At 36.0% G+C, this 22377-nt stretch overlaps 1 protein-coding gene across 1 annotated transcript in view; it reads right to left on the bottom strand.

Annotated features, from left to right (window-relative positions):
• Positions 1-16935, bottom strand: part of SERPINI1 (serpin family I member 1) — a 37582-nt gene extending 20647 nt beyond the window's left edge. Inside the window, exons 1-5 of the mRNA XM_007946652.2 lie at positions 16686-16935; positions 14927-15157; positions 12902-13096; positions 11145-11349; positions 191-288 (exon numbers count right to left, since the gene is read on the bottom strand). Coding sequence (XP_007944843.1) covers positions 191-288; positions 11145-11349; positions 12902-13096; positions 14927-15157; positions 16686-16935 — 979 coding nt within the window. The remainder of the gene's footprint in view (positions 1-190; positions 289-11144; positions 11350-12901; positions 13097-14926; positions 15158-16685) is intronic.
• Between the last annotated feature and the right edge of the window lie 5442 nt (positions 16936-22377).

Here is a 22377-nt window from a genome sequence, read left to right on the forward strand (position 1 = left end):
AAACCTGATGTTACAACTATATGTACAGTTTTCCTTTTATAAATTAAGTATATTTCTTGTTATATTTACCTGGTAAGTGAGAACTATATTTCATATCAAAATTACATTGAAAATAGAAGATTCAACGTCATCATTAAAAGAAGCTTTTATGAAATACCTTTTTTGTTTAAAGTTAGTACTTATATCTTACCAGACAGAGCTGTCAAATTTGCATTTTTGATGAAAACTTCAGTTATTCCAAGAGCCTTCAAAACACCTTTTAAATCAATTTCCTGTTCCACTGTGAACCTAAGGAACATGTAGGGGGTAAAATATTTAGTTACAGCAATTTAAATATCAATCCCCTGGACAAGAATAAATGTTAGATGTGTTGACTTTAAAAATATGTTTTACAGTCAGTAAGTTATGCTAAATCTGGCCTTTGTTTGACTGCAAGTAGCATTTGATTGTACTTATAAAAAGAGGAGGCATGAAAGAAGATGATGTAACAAAATAGGAATTATATTCAGAAGTAGGAAAAGTATATGATATAGATACCAAACACATTTACCAAAAGTAATATATGGTGGAATGAATGATTTTTGAAATCTAGAATCATTACTCTACAATTATGTGAGATTTATAAATAGCTGCTTTCAAAATCCCTTGACGTCCAAAAAAAAACCAAACTCACGGCCATCAAGCTGATTCCAACTTATAGTGAGCCCCTTGGGTTTCCGAGGCTGTAAATTTTTACCGAAGTAGATTTTCCTATCTTCTTTCCATGGAGCAGCTTCTGGGTTTGAACCTCTGACCTTCTGATTAGCACGCAAACGCCTTGTCCACTATGCCACCAGTGCTCCTTAGTAAGTAATATATTTGATTTTTTTAAGGTAGCAATGACTAATCATATATTTACCCAGAGTATTTTATTTTTTTCTTAGTATCTTGGTCGGTGTATGCTATCCCCAAAGAATGGGCTGAATCAGGGTTGTGTTCTACTGTATAATGATCATATTCATCTTCTCAAATCCCCTGTAACTCAGTGAACCAAAAAACAAACCAAATTTACTGCCATCGAGTCAATTAGACTCATAGTGATCCCCTCCTTGGGTTTCTGAGGCAGCATCTCTACAGAAATAGACTGTCCAATCTTCCTTCTGAGGAGTGGCTGGTGGGTTTGAACCTCCAGCCTTCTGGTTAGCAGTCAAATGCTTTAGCACTCAGTGAAAGGAAACATAAAAACTAGCACATTAAAAAATGCATCTGCATAGTTATATTAAATTCAAGGACACAAGGATGTTCAGGTGGTAATATCACAGAAAAACTGTTAATGAAAGTGAGTTACAGACTACTACATCTTTAAAACTATGTACTTTTATAAAGTTGAGATTTTTTTTAAAAACAATAAAAGTTTTTATTTTTTATTCCAATGAACCTCATGAATTATTATATATAGGTGTGAATCATTTTTGTTACAAGAAATAAACATTCTTTTTAAAACTTAAATGAAAATGGGAACTGTAAGTACAATAGTCATAAATGGAATATTACTTTGAAAAAACGGTTTCCACAGACAGGCAGATTGGTACTAAAGTGGAATGTTTCCCAAACCGACAGACTACATCATATGTCTATTTCTTTAGTGAAAGATATGGACCAAACATGACTGCATTAAGCGACAAATATATATTTTTGGAAGCAAAGATTTTTTTTTTTTTTAAGTGAAAACAACTGATTAGAACTAAATGCTTCCCTTTTCTAAGCTGTCTCCTCCTGATCAAGACAGATCATAAATATAAAGTTTTAGACAATGGGTTGTGTTCTTTAAAGAGATACATCTATTATAGAGCTAAGTGACATAGCATCATTTCTGATACCTGGTTTAAGAAGAATGAGAAGATAATGATTGCTTAGATGGCACTTACAAGACAGTAGGCACTGTTCTAAGAGTATAAGAAGTAGATTAAGTATCACTATAGCCCTTTGAGGTAGCTATTATTACTATCCACAGTTACTAGAGGAAGAATCTTGAGACACAGAAAGATGAAATGACCAAGGTCACAGAGGTAATAAGTGACTGAGCAGGGATCTGAATTCAGGTGTATGTCCTGATCTACCTCCACAGAAAAGTGAAGGAAGATATTAGCAAGGTACTCATTTTACTACTTAAAGTCAACTTGGTTTATTTCATACTTTTGAGGGTGGCTGCTCAGGTGAGGATGAATAATTCAGCTAGGTGAATTTGGGCAAGTTTCTTAATTTCTGAACCTCAGTTTTGGCATTTGGAAAAATGGCAAAAATAATCCCACTTCACAGTATTGTTAGGAGGATTAAATGAAGTTTCTAGAAGCTTTAGGACTGTGCTGGCACCTAAAAGGCATGCAACACAGGGCAGCTAATATTAATATTACTTATTACATTGTAGTTATGTTATCTTGTTAAATTATCATACACATTAAAATGGCATATATTTGCATTTTTGTAGTGTTGGAGTAACTTGGTTAAATATCTGTTTTAATTCCTGCTGCCAAAAATGAGAAAAACTGTCAATGAGACAGGCTGACATAATTATCACAACAACAGACTCAAATATAACAAATGATCATGAAGGCTGCACAGGACCAGGCAACTCTCATTCTGTTAAACATCACATCGTCATGAATTGGAGTCAACTCATTGGCAACTAAAAAATCGACAACCTTACCCAGAAATTAGTCAAATCTATGCCTTATCCATTCTAATATTTGTAGTATTGACAGAGGATATACCACATCTGCTGAAGTGAAATAAAATGTAGGTGGCCCTAAGATTTTTTGCTCAAAGGTGAAGAAAGGATGCAAGCAATCACCATTTGTCGGTTCCTTGTCCTTTTTCGCTTATCAAACTATTGAAAAATAGCTATTATCCATCTTTTAAATTTTCCTTCTTAATAGAGACTAACATTAATATTAATAATCATTATCATTTCTCATATATCGAGTGCTTACAATGACCCAGGTGCAATGAAAATCCTTTTATGTCTAGTATCTCACTTCATCATACCAACCACTCTATAAGATACATATTGTTAACTCTATTCTACCGAAGAGGAAACAGAGCTAAAAAAACCTGGGCAACTTGCCCTGATCACACAGGCGATAAAGTAGTAGAATGAGGATTTGAATCTGGGTCTTTCTGACTCTACTATTAACTACTAGACAGTGCTAAGAAACTACTACTAAGAAAGTAGTACTTAGTACTACTACTGGGAGCTCTGGTAGCATAGTGCTAAGGCATTTAATTGCTAACCAGGAGGTTGGTGGTTCAAACCTGCCAGCCACTCCTTGGAAGGACGGTTGGGCAGTCTACTTTCATAGTGATAACTGCCTCAGAAACCCAAAGACGGGTTGCTATGAGTCAGGTCAGACTCGACAGCACAACAACAACAACAACAACAGTACTACTACTAAGAAAGTACTACTAGAAACTACTAAGCCCCCTATTATTAACTACTAGAATTCTAAAAATAGATTCTAAAAATAAAATAATATTATAGGCAAATTTTACATTCCATCTACTGAATTAAAAAAAAAAAAATGCTTTTAAGCCAAAAGCCATGCCTGCTTTAATAAAGGCATACAAGGCAATGATGCATTTGCAACTTTCTATCTGAATAAGTCAAAGAGGTATATACAGGGTAGAACCATGAAAACAGAGTAGATATATGGAGCAAATGTTAAAAAAGAACAAATATCTATGAAATATAAGGATATTTATAAAGTTTATAAGTAATTAAGAAACTAATCAAACCTTTGCAGAAAAATCTAATAAAAAGCACTCATGTCAAAAAAAAAAAAAAAAAAATTAGATGTCTTATGTTCCTTTTAGAAACATGAAACTGAGATGTTTTATTAATAGAATCATTTCAAAATAGCAGGATGGTTTTTGGTTACAAAATGGAGAACCACTGCATATCCTTTGATTTCCAGAACTCTGATCACAGATGACAAATCTAAGACTAAAAAAGTGACAGTGGCTAGATACATCTGCAGTCCAAGTACTAAGATATTTCATTTTTATTTTAGAAAAATCTCCTTTATACCTGTCAGTAAAGGTTAAAAGGCAAGAGTATATAATGAAAAGAATAAAGCAGAGTTTTTAACTCCTAATTAGAGAATATTACATATAAATCTATCCATAGGATTAACCTAAGATAAATACTAGAACTTAAAGTGTACACTGAAAAATAAACACTAACAATATTCATAGATAACACTTGTATCATGCTTACTCTGTGCCAAACATTGTTCTAATGTGCTGCTGAGATGATACTAAACCCACAACTGCCAAGGCAATTCTGACTCATAGGAAACAACTGACTGTCCCATGAAGTTTCCAAGGCTGTAAATCTTCAGGGAAGCAGACTCCTACATCTTATTCCCGCAGAGTGGCTGGTGGATTTGAATAGCTTATGTTTTGGTTAGCAGCCAAGTGCTTTAACCACAGTGCTACCAGGGCTCCATATATATTTCTTTTTTCCCTCTGTATATAAGCCAAATGATTTTGTTCTTGGGGATCAATTGGAAGAACAGACATTTGGTTATCTTACTTAAATTGTATAGATGTACAATTGTGCATAAGCCATGTGGTATTTCACTTGATTTGGAAATGTCACATAGGTATAGCAATTTTATCTTCTGTCTGAATAGAATCTTCCATTTTTGATAATAATACAATTTCAATGCAGCATCTGATTCCTATGGGATTTATTATTCAGAGGAAAGAGCAAAAATACAAATGTAATTGCTCCTTTTCCCTCTAAAAAACCCTATACCATTTAATGACAGCATTTTAAAGCTATCTGTATAACCTCTAGTATCTTGTGTGCCATTGAGTCAATTCTGATTCATAGTGGAATCGACTCTATTTTTTTTTTTTTTTTTTTAATCTAGGCATTAGTCATGCAGAGGAAGAATTCATAGAACTCCTGGAGAAATGGATACATGGTGATTAACCATGCCTAGTTTAATAACAGGCTTGAATATGAGCAAGCAAGCTAAACTATTTCATAATTGAAAAGTATCTCTTAGAAAATTAAAATATAATTTTCTTCTGTTGCCACATTCAATTTCACAGTGGACAGGACCTGGAGGCCATATTTTTCTAGTGAATATGGCTGATTTAGAATATGTAATACTTATTAAGCATTCATTTAGAATACTATTAAAATACTTCAAAACAACTTTGTATCTATATAGAAATGAAGCTTTTGGGTATGTTGTACTTAATTCATGTAATTTGATAAGAGGAACACTAACAGTGTACTGAATACTCATATCATTAAAATGCATTCCCGATAACCTGAAAGCAAAGAAACTTAATGACAAAAGATCACTAGATAAGGGCTAACATGAACTAAATATTTTAGAAGTTTAGGTTTGATTTAGACAGTGATTTAAATTTAATCATTAATGTTCAAAAGTAAATTTTTTTAGAGTTAAGTTGTTTGCATATTAAGTATGTAGAAGTCAGTTATCACGTACAACAAAAACATGGCTTTATTTGTTAGTAATTCACCGACTACCTCTCCTTAAGAATAGACTTGTATTTTCTTCATGTAGTCCAGTGCCAAAGGGAGCAGGGAGGCTGCATCTTCTGACCTTTTCTAACCCCACAACAAGAGGATGACAGTATTACCACCAGTAGCTCAAAGCCTATTCCTGCGAGGCCAGACATGCTGTCTCCCTCCAGCCCTTTCACCAACCCTCACACCAACTGTTCCTCCCACAGCACCCACCCCCTCTCTGCTGGGTTCGATAATTCACTGCAATTTTTACATAAATTATTGTCATGGAAAGTTAAACAAGTTAAACAATTTAGCAACCCCCTAAAAATCAATCATTTAGGTTATGATTACCTTAATTTTTGTATGTAGACTAAGAAATGTACCACTGTACATTTGGTATGGTTACATGTTATGAATATATAACAAAATCTAATGTATATTTTTTAGCTGGAAAGTCGGCATTCCCAAATACATCTCCTTCAATGTAAGCATACTACCAGACAAGTCTTTGGGAAAATGTTGTTGTTGTTAGGTGTTGTCAAGTTGACTCTGACTCACAGTGACCCCATGTACAACACAACAAAACACTGCCTGGTCCTGCACCAGCCTCACAATCCTTGCTGTACCTGAGCCCATTGTTGCAGCCACCATGTCAATCCATCTTGTTGAGGGCCTTCTCTTTTTCACTGACTTTTCCAAGCATGATATCCTTCGCCAGGGAAGAAGGATATGTCTTATGTTCCTTCTGATAACATGACCAAAGTAGGCGAGACAAACTCTGGCAATTCTCACTTCCAAGGAGCATTCCGACCACACTTCTGCCAGGACAGATTTGTTCGTTCTTCTGGCAGTCCATGGTACTTTTGGTATTCTCTGCCAATATCACAACTCAAAAGTATCCACTCTTTTTCGGTCTTCCTTATTCATTGCCCAGCTTTCACATGCATATAAGGCAATTGAAGACTCCATGGTTTGAGATAGGTGCATCTTAGTCTTTAAAGAGATATCTTTGCTCTCTAGCACTTTAAAGAGGTCTTTTGCATTAGATTAGCCCAGTGCAATACGTCGTCTGATTTCTTGACTGCTGCTACCATTGGTGTTGATTGTGGAACCATTGGAATATGAAATCTTTGATAACTTCAATCTTTTCTCCATTTATCATGATGCTGCTTTTTGGTCCAGCTGTGAGGATTTCCATTTTCTTTATGTTGTGGTGTAATCCATACTGCAGACTGTAGTCTTAAATCTTCATCAGTAAGTGCTTCAAGTCATCTTCACTTTCAGTAACCAAGGTTGTGTCATCTGCATATCACATGTTGTTAATGAGTCTTCCTCCAATTTCAATGCTTCATTCCTCTTCATGTAGTCCAGTGCCAAAGGGGGCAGGGAGGCCACATCTTCTGACCTCTTCTAACCCCACAATAAGAGGAAGACAGTATTACCATCAGTAGCCCAAGGCCTATTTCTGCAAGACCAGACATGCTGTCTCCCTCCAGCCCTTTCACCAACCCTGACACCAACTGTTCCACTCGCAGCACCCACCCCCTCTCTGTTGGGTTTGATAATTCACTGCAGTGGCCACACAGAACTCACACATTATGGGGTTTATTAGAGAAGCAATAGGCTACAATTCAAGTTCAGAAATATACTCAGTCTCTCACAGCCAGCCGTCTCATTCAGCAGCCAGCAGTCTCAGTAGCACATCGCTCTCTCAGCAGTGCGTGTCTCTCGTGTCTCTTTCTCAGCAGTGCATGTCTCTCACATCTCTCTCTCAATAGGGCATGCCTTTCATGTCTCTTTCTCAGCAGCATGTCTCTCTCACATCTCTCAGGAGTGCATTTTTCTAAGCAGCACATCTTTCTCAGCCAACAGTCAGAGAGATTCGTTCTGCCTCTAGGAGGGCTCCTTTTGGGCCTAGCAGAGTGGCCCAAACCAACAAATCCCAACATCAGAGTTCTACACACCTGAGAGACAGCGAACTTCCCAGAAAACTACTTTGTGCTGCTCCCAACAGAAATACCTCAGGTGGATAACTTTAACAATCAGGAGCTACTCAGTTGCTCACAGCAAATTCCACCATGTAGTTTATAAAGATTTATGGCCAGAAAAGCCACACTGTGTAATTTACTACACTACATCCAGCTACTCGGATTATCTGCTCATCATACAGATTGAATAAGTACAGTGTAAGGATACAAGATACAACCCTGACACACTCCTTTCCTGATTTTAAACCATGTAGTATCCCCTTGATCTGTTTGAACGACAGCCTCCTGATCTATGTACAGGTCCTCCTGAGCCCAATTAAGTGTTCTGGAATTCCCATTCTTCTCAATGCTGTCCCTAATCTGTTATGATTCACACAGTTGAATGCTTTTTCATAGTGAATAAAATACAAGTAAACATCTTTCTGGTATTTTTTGCTTTCAGCCAAGATCCATCTGACATCAGCAAGGATATCTCTCATTCTGCATCCTCTTCTGAATTCAGCTTGCATTTCTGGGAGTTCTTTGTCAATATACTGCTGCAACCATTTTTGAATTATCTTTGGCAAAATTTTGTATGTGGTATTAATGATACTGTTCAATAATTTCCACATTCTGTGGGATCATCTTTCTCCAGAATGGGTACATATATAGATCCTTTCCAATCAGTTGGCCAAATTTCTTCTTCCAAATTTCTCGGCATAGATGAGTGAGAGCCTCCAGCATGGCATCCATTTGTTGAAACATCTCAATGGGTACTCTGTCAATTTCAGGAGACTTGTTTTTCACCAGTTCCTTCAGTGCAGCTTCAACTTCTTCCTTCAACATTATTGGTTCTTGATCACATGCCACCTCCGGAAATGGATGAACACCGATCAATTCTTTTTGGTACAGTGACTCTGTATTCCTTCCATCTTCTTCTGATGTTTCCTGTCTCATTCAATATTTTGCCCATAGAATCTTTCAATACTATAACTCAAGGCTTAATCTTTTCTGCAGTTCTTTCAGCTTGATAAATGCCGAGCATGTTCTTCCCTTTTGGTTTTCTAACTCCAGATCTTTGCACATTTCGTTATAATAACTGACTTTGTCTTCTCAGGCTGCTCTTTGAAATCTTCTGTTCAGCTCTTTTATCTTGTCATTTCTTTCATTTGCTCTAGGTACTCTCCATTCAAGTTTCAGAGTCTCTTCTAACATCCATTTTGGTCTTTTCATCCTTTCCTGTCTTTCTAATGACATTTTGCTTTCTTCATGTATGATGTTCTTGATGTCATCTTACAATTTTTCTGGTTTTCATTCACTGGTGTTCAATGCATCAAATCCATTCTTCAGTTGGTCTCTAAATTCAGGTGGGATATAATCAAGGTCATTATTTTGGCTCTTGTGGACTTCAATTGCCTTCAGCTTCAGCTTGTACTTAGATATGAACAGTTAATGGTTTGTTTCATCATCCACTCCTGGCCTTGTGTTAGCTGAAGATACTGAGCTTCTCTATTACCTCTTTGCACAGATTTAGTTTATCTGATTCTTGTGTATGCCATCTGGTAAAGCCCATGTGTATAGCCACTGTATATGTTGTTGAAAAAAGGTATTTGCAATGAATAAGTTGTTGGTCTTGTAAAATTCTATCATGTGATCTCCAGCATTATTTCTATCACCAAGGCGATATTTTCCAGCTACTGGTAATTCTTTTTTATTTCCAACTTTTGCATTTCAATTACCAGTGATAATTAACACACCTTGATTATGTTTGGTCAATTTCAGACTGCAGAAGTTGGTAAAAATATTCAAAATATGCATTTATATTAAATGTAAGATGAACTCTGGTGGCACAGTGCCTAAGGCATTTGACTGCTAACCAGAAGACTGGAGGTTTAAACCCACTAACCACTCCTCAGAAGAGAGGTGGGCAATCTATTCTATAGTGGTACCACCTCAGAAACCCAAGGAGGGGTTGCTATGAGTCAGATCCAACTTGATAGCAGTTTGGTTGGTTTGAGATTAAATGTAAATTTTAAATGACACTTCCTCAAACTGGAATAAGCATTGAGCTAATGAGCTAATAATTCAGTTTTAACACTGATATTTTATTGATCACCTTTTCATGTTCATATTAATTAAATAGACTTGTATACCAAAAACAAAAACTAAACTTACTGCCTTCGAGTTGATTCTGACTCATAGCAACCCCCTTTGGGTTTCCGAGGCTATGCTACCAGAGCTCCTTATAGTTTTCTTAATATGGAATGAGTGTTGGAACTGTACATCTACATAAACAGCCATTTCATTTACTTATTTGTATGTATTGTTTAATAACCTAAACTTTATACATTATGTTCATAAATGTGCTCAATATGGTTATAAATGGGGAAGTCATTAGTTGGGATCAACTTGATGGTAATTGATTAAGTGTTAACTGGTCTAGCTCCCATCTAGGTTTTAAATTTTTTAAGGGATAGAATAAACATCCTCTGTAAGATTTGAGTTTCATAATTACTTCTTTTATCTCTATGGGTGAGAAGGAGCACTGGTGGTGCAGTGCCTAAGGCATTTGACTGCTAACCAGAAGGTTGGCAGTTCAAACTCACCAGCCCCTCCTCAGAAGGAAGATGGGGCAATTTACTTCAGTAGAGATTTACTGCTTCCAAAACCCAATGGGGGTCACTAAGAGTCAGAATCTACACAAAGGCAGTGGGTTTGTTTTTTGTTTTTTTCTGTAGGGGAGGAAACGGACTTCTACCATAGAACTTATAGAAGAGAAGAGAGCCTCATGAAAAGGCAATGGCTTTATGGGGTGGTAATATATGTAATAACAAGGAGGTGTGTAAGTGAGGCATATGTGAGGGTCACTTGGTCCACTGAGCAGTTCATAGAGGCTTTGTAGAAGAACTGATGTCACAGTTATATGCTGCAAGCTAAATAAACAATATCTAGCAAAGAAATGTGAGGAGAGCATTTTAGGACAAAGCAAGGACATGAATAGAGACTCAGAGGCATAATGTAGATGACACATTTGGATAGTAAACATTACAAAATGACTGATGTACTGAGTGCCTAGAGATGGGGTTGAGAAAGTGAATGCTGCTCAGGACTTTAAAACTCTCCATGCATTTCATTCTTTCAGTCACAGGGAAGATTTTAAGCAGAGTTGTTTCTACATTTCTGCATCTAGCAGAGTGACTTGCTTTCAGTTCTTTGAAAATGTCACAGATTGTTTCTTTTCCAGCCATTACTACCTTTAAATATTAATGAAATATACAGAAGCCTTTCAATGCAAATAATATTCAGAGGCAATCTACTGAAAAATCATCTAAAATAAAAATAATAATATTAACATAAAAGTAGGCCTTGGTAAGTACTACTGAATGAATCAATAAGTGAAGAAGTATTTCTGGGCAGGATTGCATGGGAATGAAAAAATACTTAAAGAAGAAGAAGTAAAAGAAGAAATGGAAAAGGAGGAGGAAGGGGAAAGAGAACAAGAAGATGAAAGAAGAAGAGGAGGAAGATGAGAGTAGTGTAAGATTTAAAATTCAAAAACTGTGGCAAGAGTTTTTTCTGGGTTAGAACCTTCACTGTTATCCCCCACACATATACATGGTCTAAGAGGGAGTCACATGGGCACTTCTCACCTGGGCAGGTACACTTCTACTTTTTGTTTCTTCACTGAGTTTGCCCAGTCTTCAATCAGTTGTGATTTGACCAATGGTTCCAGGGTAGCCAGTGGGACCTCCTGTCTGGACAGTACCAGCATCATACTTATCTCATCTCCCTCATATGGTATTTCTAGGACTTGGTAGATACCACCAGCTTCATTGGAACCATCACTAAATTCCCCTAAAAAGGAAAAAGAAGACCACAAAAACTCACATCAAAGCTGAGAAAGAAAAAAAAAATTAAATTTGTTAAGGAGCTCTGGTGGCATAGTGTCTAATGCATCTAACTACTAACCAGAAGGCTGGCCTATCTACTTCTGTAGAGATCCTGACTTGGAAACCCAAGGAGGGGTTGCTATGAGTTGGAACCAACTTGATGGCAGAGAGTTTAGTAAGTATAACTTGTCCAAAATAGTGTAAAGAACATGAGAAATTCAGGCATCTAAGAAAAAGAGAGTTTATTTGTAAATAGGTCCTGAAATTCAAGTGAATCCTTAGTCTTGCAGAACTTTTTTTTACATGAGAATTCCTAGAATTATTTCCCATTTGTAGTGCATGTTCTCTAGTCTTGCTTTTCATCTTTACATGATTAAATTCAAATGGATATATACTGACATGGATATTATTAGAAACAAGAAAGTGTCCTAATTAGAAAAAGAAAGCCTTGGCTCCAGGTTGGATGTAAGTCACATTTACCCACCTGATTTCTAAGAGAAAATTGATCCCGCAGTATCTGATACTACATAATTACCACAACTATAATTTTTGAGGCCAAGTCTACATAACCAAAATGAAATCTAAACCTTCAACAATAGTTATCTGGTGTATCTGTGATTATTCAGACATCCAAATTAGGTAATTAGGTCAATTAGAGAACTTGACCTACAAATGAGGCTTTTATAAACACAAAAATTAAAGAAGTCTTTAAAACCAATGATTCTGTCACTACTTTAAAGTTTTCCCATTTTAAAAATAAATGTAATGTTTTTCTAATAAATATTTTCATATAACTGATTGATTTCCTTTAGACATCAGATTAAACATTTTGGTTCTATTTTTCTTTCTTTCTTTTTTAACTTTCTTACTATGATTGCAGTCTTTGCATTTTATAATAAATAGAACAATTACTTGTAACATATATTGGCTTAAAGTTATATTTCTGCTTACAAATTATTTTTAAAAAACTATTTATAGGAAGAAATAATGCATAAATATCTGAAAAATCTTTAGAAATAATGCCAAAAATATTGGGTTGTATCAAAAATTATAGAGGCTAAGTAAATGAAACTATGAACGAATAATTATGACTGGCCATACATACACAAATCTGAAAGTAAAATTTTAAGGAAAAAAAAAAGCCCTTGTAATAGAAGAATTTTAGTAAATTAAATAGTGGTGAGGAGATCAAATGAAGTGCATGATGGAACATATGGTCCACTGCAACTCATACAAAAATGAAAGACATTCTTATACAATGTCAGGTATTTTATCATAAATAAAACCACTTTGTAGGTGTGATCAACTTTATAGATTTATGATACATGCTGGGAAAGTATAAATGCATATACTATTCACTCAGAATCTAATTAAACGCCTTTGAAAATGGAGCCAAGGAAATTTAATTGTAGCCCACACTAGACTGACAAGCAGTTTGAGTAATGAATATTTCATGCTCTTTCTTAGAAATTTGTTACTATACTGCAAAAAAGGAAAATAAAGCTAAGATTTCTTACCATAATAAAATTCCCCTTGTTGATACATCATTGGAATCTGGACTTCACTTTCATCATCTTTTGTGAAAGAAAAGGTTCTGGTGTTTTCAGGTCTAAACTGTGACTTCCAGTTCCCCTTGAAGTAGACAGCATTGATAAGGGCCAGATGAGTGACAGCATCAAAATCCCTTGGGGATACCAAATCTTTCAACAGATCTACCCAGGGAAAAATGAGCAGATAAAAAAATTTACATTCAATTGGAAGGTGAAGAGTGACCAAAAGCTTACCATCAGATAGGGTGGTCCAGACAAAAATGCATGTCCCTGCTGAATTTACAATGATAAATAAAAGGTATCATATTGTCAAATAAAAAAGTAATTTTGTTAGAAGGTTTTATGTGTGTGTGTATGTTAAATATTAAGGGCACCCCAAATGCCTAAACCACATAAAATAATGCTAACACTAGCAGCACCCTGACACTTTTGTGCAAACTACAGAACCATACACAACATGGAATTTCAGACTTCATTGCTTTTTATTTGGTATGATACATGTAAAACTCTTAACACAGGGTATATTAAAAAACCCAAACTCACTGCCATCAAGTCAATTCCGATTCATAGCAACCCCGTCGGGCTTCTGAGGCTGTAAATCTTTATGGAAGTAGATCTCCCCATTTTCCTTCCATGGAGCAGCTGGTGGGTTTGAACTGCTGACCTTCTGGTTAGCAGCCAAATGCCTTGTCCACTACAGCACTCAATAAATGTTTCTAAATATTATCAAAATGTGATCCAATGCAAACTTTTTTCCTATGTAAATTGGAAATCTTTCCACCCAATATCACAAACAAACTACTTTTGAGTACATGGAAATAGATGAGTGAAAGCCAAGTTAATACACGATGCATCCTTTCTATCTTTTGAAATTCTCTTTCTGAATCTATTTTGAAAGAAATTGGATCTCTATAGTTAGCTATATATATATATATATATATATAGCGAAAGGGGGGAGGCCTTCAACGAGATGGATTGATACGGTGGCTGCGATGATGGGATCAAGTATAGCGGGGATTGTGGGGCTGGCGCAGGATCGGGCAGTGTTTTGTTCTGCCGTGCATGGGGTCGCTATGAGTCGGAAACGAATCGACGGCACTTAACAACAACAACAATAGTTAGCTAAACGTGTGTAAAAGACTTTGGAAACAACCAGCTTTTAATAATTTATTTCCAGTGGATTATTAGTCTAAAAATAAATCTAAGTTTTGTTTACCCTACATTTTAATCTTAGAGTTGAAAAACATAGGACCAAAATTTGCTCCATATTCTCTCATTTTATTAATCACAGCACTTTGTAAGACACAAGGTCCCCGAACATTTTGAGGATAATTGGACAGAGCATAACTGATCAGTTTTTTTTCTATCATAAAATGTATTAAATTAACATTATTTGGGGATTTGAAAATACAAGAACTTAATGAGAAGCTAAAATAATCTACTCTCAATTTAGCCTCATTTGTGAGATTCTAATTTCAATTGCATTGTTGGTAAAATTGGAAAATACAATTACGAAAAATGAAGCATTTAGAAACTGGAAATACATTTTAAAAATATGAATTACAAATAAAATTTAAGATAAATACATCTCTACATTTCCTCTTCTTACTTTTGCTTAAAATGGGCTGATTCATTTTGAAGGTATTTTATTTTAATTATATTGTTGAGAGAGCTGCTACCTGCTGTTCTAGTATCTAATTTATTAAATAGCTCAAGCAAAATTCTATACAGTAGTTCAAAGTTACAATTTATAGGAAATCAATTTATTAATTTATAAGTGCCAAATCATATACATGCCAAATGATTTAACTTCCTTCTCAAATGCTTATTCATAAAAGATGCTTCTAAAATATATCGTTATTCATACTAAATAACTGTCATGTACCCAACTAAATGCTATCTACTAAGCAACACACAAATGAAGGTGATGGGACAAATAATTCTGGAGTTAAAACTAAATTATTAGAGAAAGAAAGGAGCCAAAAGACATACTATTTGTGTTGTTCTCCACCCATTTATTGATGTAGCTGGCCACAGCTATATTTTGACTGAAATCCACATAATTTACTTCTGCATTAAAGTATTTTGTCATCAGTTGCAAAAACTCATCATTGACATGAAATCCATTTTGTACAAAGAGGGAATTGGCAATTTTCATCACATACTGGCTCTCTTCAGCAGTTACCATGTTAGAAAAATCTTTCAAGAAAGAAAATTCTTCACCTGCAAGATGAGAAAAGGTAAGTACATTACTGAAACAAAAATGGTGTAAGATCAAGGTGAATTAAAGAACATTACAACAGAGTATACAATTATATTTTAAGAGAGATCAACAGGAGAGAGGCCAAAGGGAAAAGAATAAAGCTTATTCCCACATTACCCTGGTAAGGAGATCCCAATATCTGTCCTATATCTAGAAGTTCAAATGAACATTTTGCAGCTTAGTTATACCAACTCATACTATTTTTAATTTTAATTGTTATCTTGCTACAATCTACAAAGTAGATAGTTTTTTTGATTGTTATTTTCCTTCAAAGTACTCAAATTACTTTCATTATATCCGTGTTCTTTTATCATTATCAGTTTAATTATCTAGTTTAAAAATAAAAATATTCCTGTAAATTTCACTCTCATTGTATTTGTATTTTATTTTACTTTATAATATAAAGTTATTAGAAATTGTTTTAGTTCTTAAATGTTCAATGAGTCCATTCACATGTATATCAAAGGCACTAAGACAGAAATCATGTATCATGGCAAAGTAATTACCAAACAGTTTTTAGTCTGAAAATTTCCCAAATGCATAACTTTCAATACTAATAAAACATTTTCCGAATTACTGAATCTGACTCATAGCGACCACACTTTGGGATTCCAAGGTGGTATCATTACGGAAGTAGATTGCCCAACCTTCCTTCCGAGGAGTGACTGGTGGGTTTGAATCGCCAGCCTTCTGGTTAGCAGTCAAATGCCATAGGCACTATGCCACTAGAGGTCCCCCTTTTTTGTTTTGTTTTGTTTCTGTTTGAACAAAGAGGGTACAGTCGAATTTAAGCAAAAATTTTTGATCTTAGAGAAACAAGTTGCTTTTTCTTACAGCATTTATTATAGTTCTAATTCCTCAGTTATGCATGTGCTAACTGATTAATACAGGCCTCTCCCTCTAGATTAGAAACTCTGTGAGGGTAGGAACCATTGTTGCTTTTATTTGTCACAATGGAGTTCATTTAAATTAAAAAAGAAGTAATTTCCTTAGATTCATTCAGCCAGGGATAAACTAAAAAACCAAACCCACTGCCATGGAGTCAGATCTGACTCATAGCAACCCCTCCTTGGATTTCCAAGGCAGTATCACTACAGAAGTAGATTGCCCAACCTTCCTTCTGAGGAGTGGCTGGTGGGTTTTAACTGCCAGCCTTCTGGTTAGCAGTCACATGCCTAAGGCATTGTTGTTGTTGTTATGTGCCGTTGAGTCAAACCCGACTCATACCTTCCTTCCGAGGAGTGGCTGGTGGGTTTGAACCGCCAGCCATCTGGTTAGCAGGCAAGTGTCTTAGCCACTATGTTACCAGAGCTCCCAGAGGGAATTGCTATCATTCTTAGGTTTTCTAATCCCTTCACTTAGCCCTACCATCTCAAGATCATTTTCTTATCATAAGCAAGTATTGCTGCCTCTGGTATGAGACACTCATAAAACTGAGTTAAAGTTTAAATAAAATAACCTTGAGAAATCAAACTTAAACCTACTTACCACTTTTCAGGTTAGCATAGCCCATTGAATGACGGATTTCTTTCAGGGTGGACCCTTGGGCCCCAAGTTGCATCATTCCCATTGCAAGAGCAATGCTCAATGGAGAGAAGAGAATATTTTCATCTTCCCCAGTTGCTCGAAGATGGTTATACATATTCACTGACAACTCAGCAATGGTTTCATCAGGCAAAGTGGCCCCGAAAGCCATACTTTGCAGAACCAGCAGAGAGAAGAGTCCAAGAACAGCCATGTTGGAATAGTTTTAAGTCTAAAAAATAATAACTTACATATTAATTATCTCAGAGAGATAAAGTGAAAGGTGAGTTGATAGAATATTTTCTTGGCAAAGTTGCAAAGTAAATCGAACCAAAGGTTTTCAAACACATACAGCATTAACTTTTCTAAAACAAAAGCTCCATTGAAGGATATGTTGGAAAGTTCTATTTATAATTTATAAAGTGAGTTAATAGTCAAATTAGTAATGAATTCTGAGGATAGTTCCAGAAACATGATAGCCATCCCTGTGGGATTAAGAGCATGTGCAGACACATACACAACAAATAATAAGTCATGTTTGGTCAGGCTAAGTTTTCAATTTTTCATAACCTCACTATATATATTTTGGACATAATTTCACTACATATATTTTGGACATAATTTCCTGAGCTTCCACTAAATATAATAACTGTAAGGATACATTGAAGATATTTATGTGGCTTAAGATGAACTAGCAAATTATAACATCTGAAAATTTATGCTTTATTCATTTACTTAATGCCCCTTGTAGCTGGGTTACTGCTTGGTGGGAAGAGATCATATACACACATGCCACAGGTTCCAATGAACCTAACACAGGTGACAGAACTCACAGGAAATGGAGAGGAGGAAGAGACAGCATATCCTTGTGGGTGTTTTCTGACACACAGGTTCCCTATAAGGTTGCTGCTCCTGGTGACAACCTCTGGACAGGGAGGAGTTTCCTGTCAGAGTTGAGAGTGAAGCTGAATCTGGCTACAATTCTGTCCTTTTACACTCAGGTTTATATTACTACACCAGCAACAAACTGGCAGTTATTAGAATATTTCTAAACATCTGACTTGTCTCGCTCTTGAATCAAATTGAATGAAAACAAGGCCTCATTTTCTCTTGGGAGGAGAATAAAGTGTCAGTGCCCAGATATTTCTGAATAATATTACTTCCTCTCAGCATGCCAATATTCCAGAAGCCCTCACTCTGTACAAGTGGGTTGACTGGCAGACAGTGATGACAGCTTTCCTCTTTTTCTTATATTCTTATACTTTGTCACTGCAGGCCTGAAAAGTTAAACTGCCTATTTAAATAATTAAGAGGAGTATCCAAAATGGCAGATGAGGCAGATACGTATCAAGACCCTCTACAACAAAGACTTGAGAAACCAAGTGAAACAGATATGGAGGTTAATCCAGGAACCCAGAGCTACATGAAATATTGATGACAGGAAGAGATTGAATGAAAACAGCAAAAAAAAAGAAAAAAAAAAAAGGTGGCATATATAGTGAACAGCCAACCAGCACAGCATGTCCATTTTAAATTACTGCAAGCAATGTTCTGATCAAAATTAACCAGCTCCACTCACCTAGGACTGCAGCAGAACCCACACTGGTGATCAATGATCGGAGAGGTGTAATTCCCCCCCTTACTTTGTTCAACCTCCTGGTTATGAGACATGTAGCCTCCTCGACTCCCACCTACAAGGTGGCTGGTCAAACCTCCACCCCCCACTGCCAGTACTGTGTCACTTTTAATTTCTTTTTTCTTCTTAGCCTTCCTCTTTTAATTTTTTCCTTCCTTTTCTCTTTCCTCTTTTTACCGTTTTTGATCCCACAGAGGTGATGCCCTACCCTCTGTCCCCTTCATGTCTAGCAGTGCCTGTCCATGCCTCTCCTTGGTTGGTAGTGTGCACTCCTGTGCAGCATTATTTTCCCACTGCAGCCATGTTTAGCTATTAGCACCTTCACTGATATTGCGCTGCTCTTTTTGTTTTATTTTGTTTTTTCTTTCTTCTCTTTTTCCTTCTTCTTAGTTCTCCCTTCTTTTCCCTCTTCTTGTTTTTCTTTATTCTCCCTCAAACCCCGCCCCCCCCCCTCATTTAATGTGTGATCCTGTGCAGTGCAAGCCTACTCCTGCCACTCCTGCTTGAATGGTGGTGCACACTCTAGTGAAGTGAGCTCTTTATCTTGTTGCAACTTGTGTTTGGAAACTAACCTTTGCACCAATAATGTGCCATTTTTATTCTCTTTTTTCCTTTTTCTCTTTTCCCTTCTTCTTAGCTCTTGCCTCCCTCCTACTCTACTTTGTTTTTTTCTTTATTTTCTGTTCCTTCTATTTTTCCTCTTCCTTTCTTTTATTTTATCTACTTTTATGTTGATACTGCAGAGCAGGTTCCCTGCCCCTGCCACTCCACATTCAACAGCATCCATCCGTGACCTTCTATGTTCAGCAGTGTGTGCTCCCATGCAACAAGAGGCACATTTCTACTGTAGATATGTATAGCAGCTAGCACTTGTACCAATACTGTGCTGCTTTTTATTTTTATTTCTCTCTTTTTTTTTTAACTCTCTTTTTGACTTCTTTTTAGGTCTTCCTATTAGCTCCCTCTTTTTTTCCTCTTCCTTCTCCCTCACCTTTTTCTTTTATATTTCTCCTATTTTTTTCCCTAGCAGTCAGGAGCCAATGATCCTACTCTGCCATAATCACTACATCTGCTCCCTACACACTGGGTGAGTGTCACCATCTACTTCAGCACCAATGCATCCATGAGAAAAGGTAGCCAAATCCACTCAGCCTGTCTTCAGCTGTTCTGCATAACCAGTGATTGGAGACTCACATCCACACTTCCACCTGCTACCAAATCCACCCAGAGACAGGTGGTGCCAAACTCATGTCCAGAGTAGCAGGCCTGCCCTGTTGCCCAGATATTTTAAAACAAAACAACAAAAAATCAGGATGAAGCAAAGCAACATATGATAAACAAATTAATACAATAACAACACAATGTCTCAGAGACTACAGACAAATTCAAATCACATGAAAAAACAGGACAAGATGGCTTAAATGAGTGACCCAAATACAGGGTGAGAAAATCTTGTAGAGGGAGAAATACTATTAGAACTACCTGATGAGGAATTCACAAAATTTATAAGTCCTTTCAGTAGTTTAAAAAAGAGATAAAAGAAACCACAGACAAAATTAAAGAAAACACAGACAAAACTTTAGAAGAATTCAGTAAAACAATACAGGACAAATTGACAAAATAAATGGAAAATTAGAAAACATACAAAAGCAGCAAACAGAATTCCAGAAGATTAACAAAAAAATTCAGAAAATGATCTTAAGTTTTGAAGGACAGAGATGCAGAAATGAATCAATGGAAGACAGAATTAGCAAAATTGAAGACAAATGTCTCAAGATTAATCTGTTGGAGGAACAATTGGAAAAAATAATTTTAAAAAAGAAGAAAGATGAGGAATTACATAGGACACTATCAAGAAGAGTAACTTATATGTGATCAGCACTCCAGACCAGAAACACACACACACACACAAACATACAAAGAAAACTGATGAAGATTTGTTGGAAGAAAACTTCCTTAATATAATGAAAGATGAGAAGATATCAAGAAGCTCAACAAACCCCAAACAGGATAGACCCCAAAAGAAAATAACCAAGATATATCATAACCAAACTCTCCAAAATCAAAGACAAAGAAAGAATCCTGAAATCAACTTGTAAAAAACAAAAATTACCTACAAAAAGAGAACCAATAACAACAAGCTCTGATTTCTTGGCAGAAACCAAGCATGTGGGAAGGCAATGGGATGACATATATTAAACCCTGAAAGAAAAAAAGAATTATCAATCAAGAATTATATGTCCAGCAAAACTGCTTCTCAAATATGATAGCAAAATTATAGCATTTCCAGATAAATAGAAATTAGAGGAATTTGTAAAAACCAGACCAACTTTACAAGGGAGCTCTCAGAGAACCAAGAATAGCAGACAACAATTAGGATTAAAACACAAAACAACATCATCTGGAAGTCAATCCAGATATACAAGTTTCAAAAATAAAATAAAACTACAATACTGAAAACAGGGAACCTAATATGTCAATTTATAAATGATGACAACTACAAAGCAAAACAGGGTAGTTAACAGCCAACCAGCACAGCATGACCATTTTAAATTATTGCAAGCAGTGTTCTGATCAGATCAGGAACCAGATAACCAGCTCCTCTCATGCAGGAGTGCACCAGTGCCCACACTGGTGATTGATTATCAGAGAGGTGCAAGAGGGAATAAATGGTATAGTTACAAAACTTGCAAATGGAGAGGAAGTCAAGATGATATCAAGATAAAACAGACAGTTTTAAGCTTAGGAAGATAATAATAAATTACAAGCTAACCTCAAAGAACATTAAAAAAGAAAAACCATGAAAAAAAAAAAGTCTCAGTAAACACTAAAACAACCACAATGAAGGAAATGATAAGAAAATACTAAACAATATGAACTCATATCAAACCAAACCAAACTCACTGCTGTTGAATTGATTCTGACTCACAGTGACCGCTCCTTGGGTTTCTGAGGCAGTATCTCTATGGAAGTAGATTGCTCAATCTTCCTTCTGAGAAGTATCTGGTGGGTTTGAACCACCAGCCTTCTGGTTAGCAGTCAAATGCCTTAGGCATTATGCCTCCAGAACTCCTAATATGAACTTGTTGTTGTTGTTGTTGTTGTTGTTATGTGCCGGCAAGTCAAACTCGACTCATAGCGACCCCTCCTTGGGTTTCCGAGGCAGTATCACTATGGAAGTAGGATTGCCCAACCTTCCTTCCGAGAAGTGGCTGGTGGGTTTGAACCGCCAGCCGTCTGGTTAGCAGGCAAGTTTCTTAGCCACTATGCTACCAGAGCTCCCAATATGAACTTAGCACACAAAAATACATGGAACAAAGATACCATCAAACACCACAAAAACAAACACCTGCACAGAAAAACAGCAAAATGTGTAAATTCCTATCTATCAATCATTACACTGAAAACAAATGAATTACATACACCAGTCAAGAGACAGAAGGTAGCAGAATTAATATGCTGTCTACAAGAGACACACTTTAGATACAAACACACACAAAGAAATAAAAGAATGGAAAAATCTGTATCAAGCAACTGACACCAAAAAGGAGCAGGAGTGTCAGTACTAATTCCTTGTAAAATAGATTTTGAGGGAAAAACCAGCAGAAAAAGACAAGGAAAGTAATTACATAATGATTAAAAGGCCAATCCCAAAAGAAGACATCACCATAAAAAAATATAAACATCAAATGAAAGAGTCCTAAAATATATAAATCCAACTCTTTTCATTAGTTGAAAAGAGATATAGATAACTCCACAATAACAGGAGAAGACTTTAATGCATCACCTTTGATAAGGGACAGACAACTAGAAAGAAACTCAACAAACGTACATTAGATCTAAACAACACAATCAATCAACTATATTTCATAGTTATATACAGAACACAGAACACTCCACCTCAAAACAGCACAATATACATCCTTTCCAGCGTACATGGAACATTCTCCAGAATAGACTATATGTTAAGCCACAAAGCAAGCCTCAATAAATTTAAAAACACTGAAATATTATAAAGCC

Source organism: Orycteropus afer, unplaced genomic scaffold, assembly GCF_000298275.1.
Source record: "Orycteropus afer afer isolate SDZICR_OR568_19922 unplaced genomic scaffold, OryAfe1.0 scaffold00168, whole genome shotgun sequence".
Lineage (NCBI taxonomy): Eukaryota > Metazoa > Chordata > Mammalia > Tubulidentata > Orycteropodidae > Orycteropus > Orycteropus afer.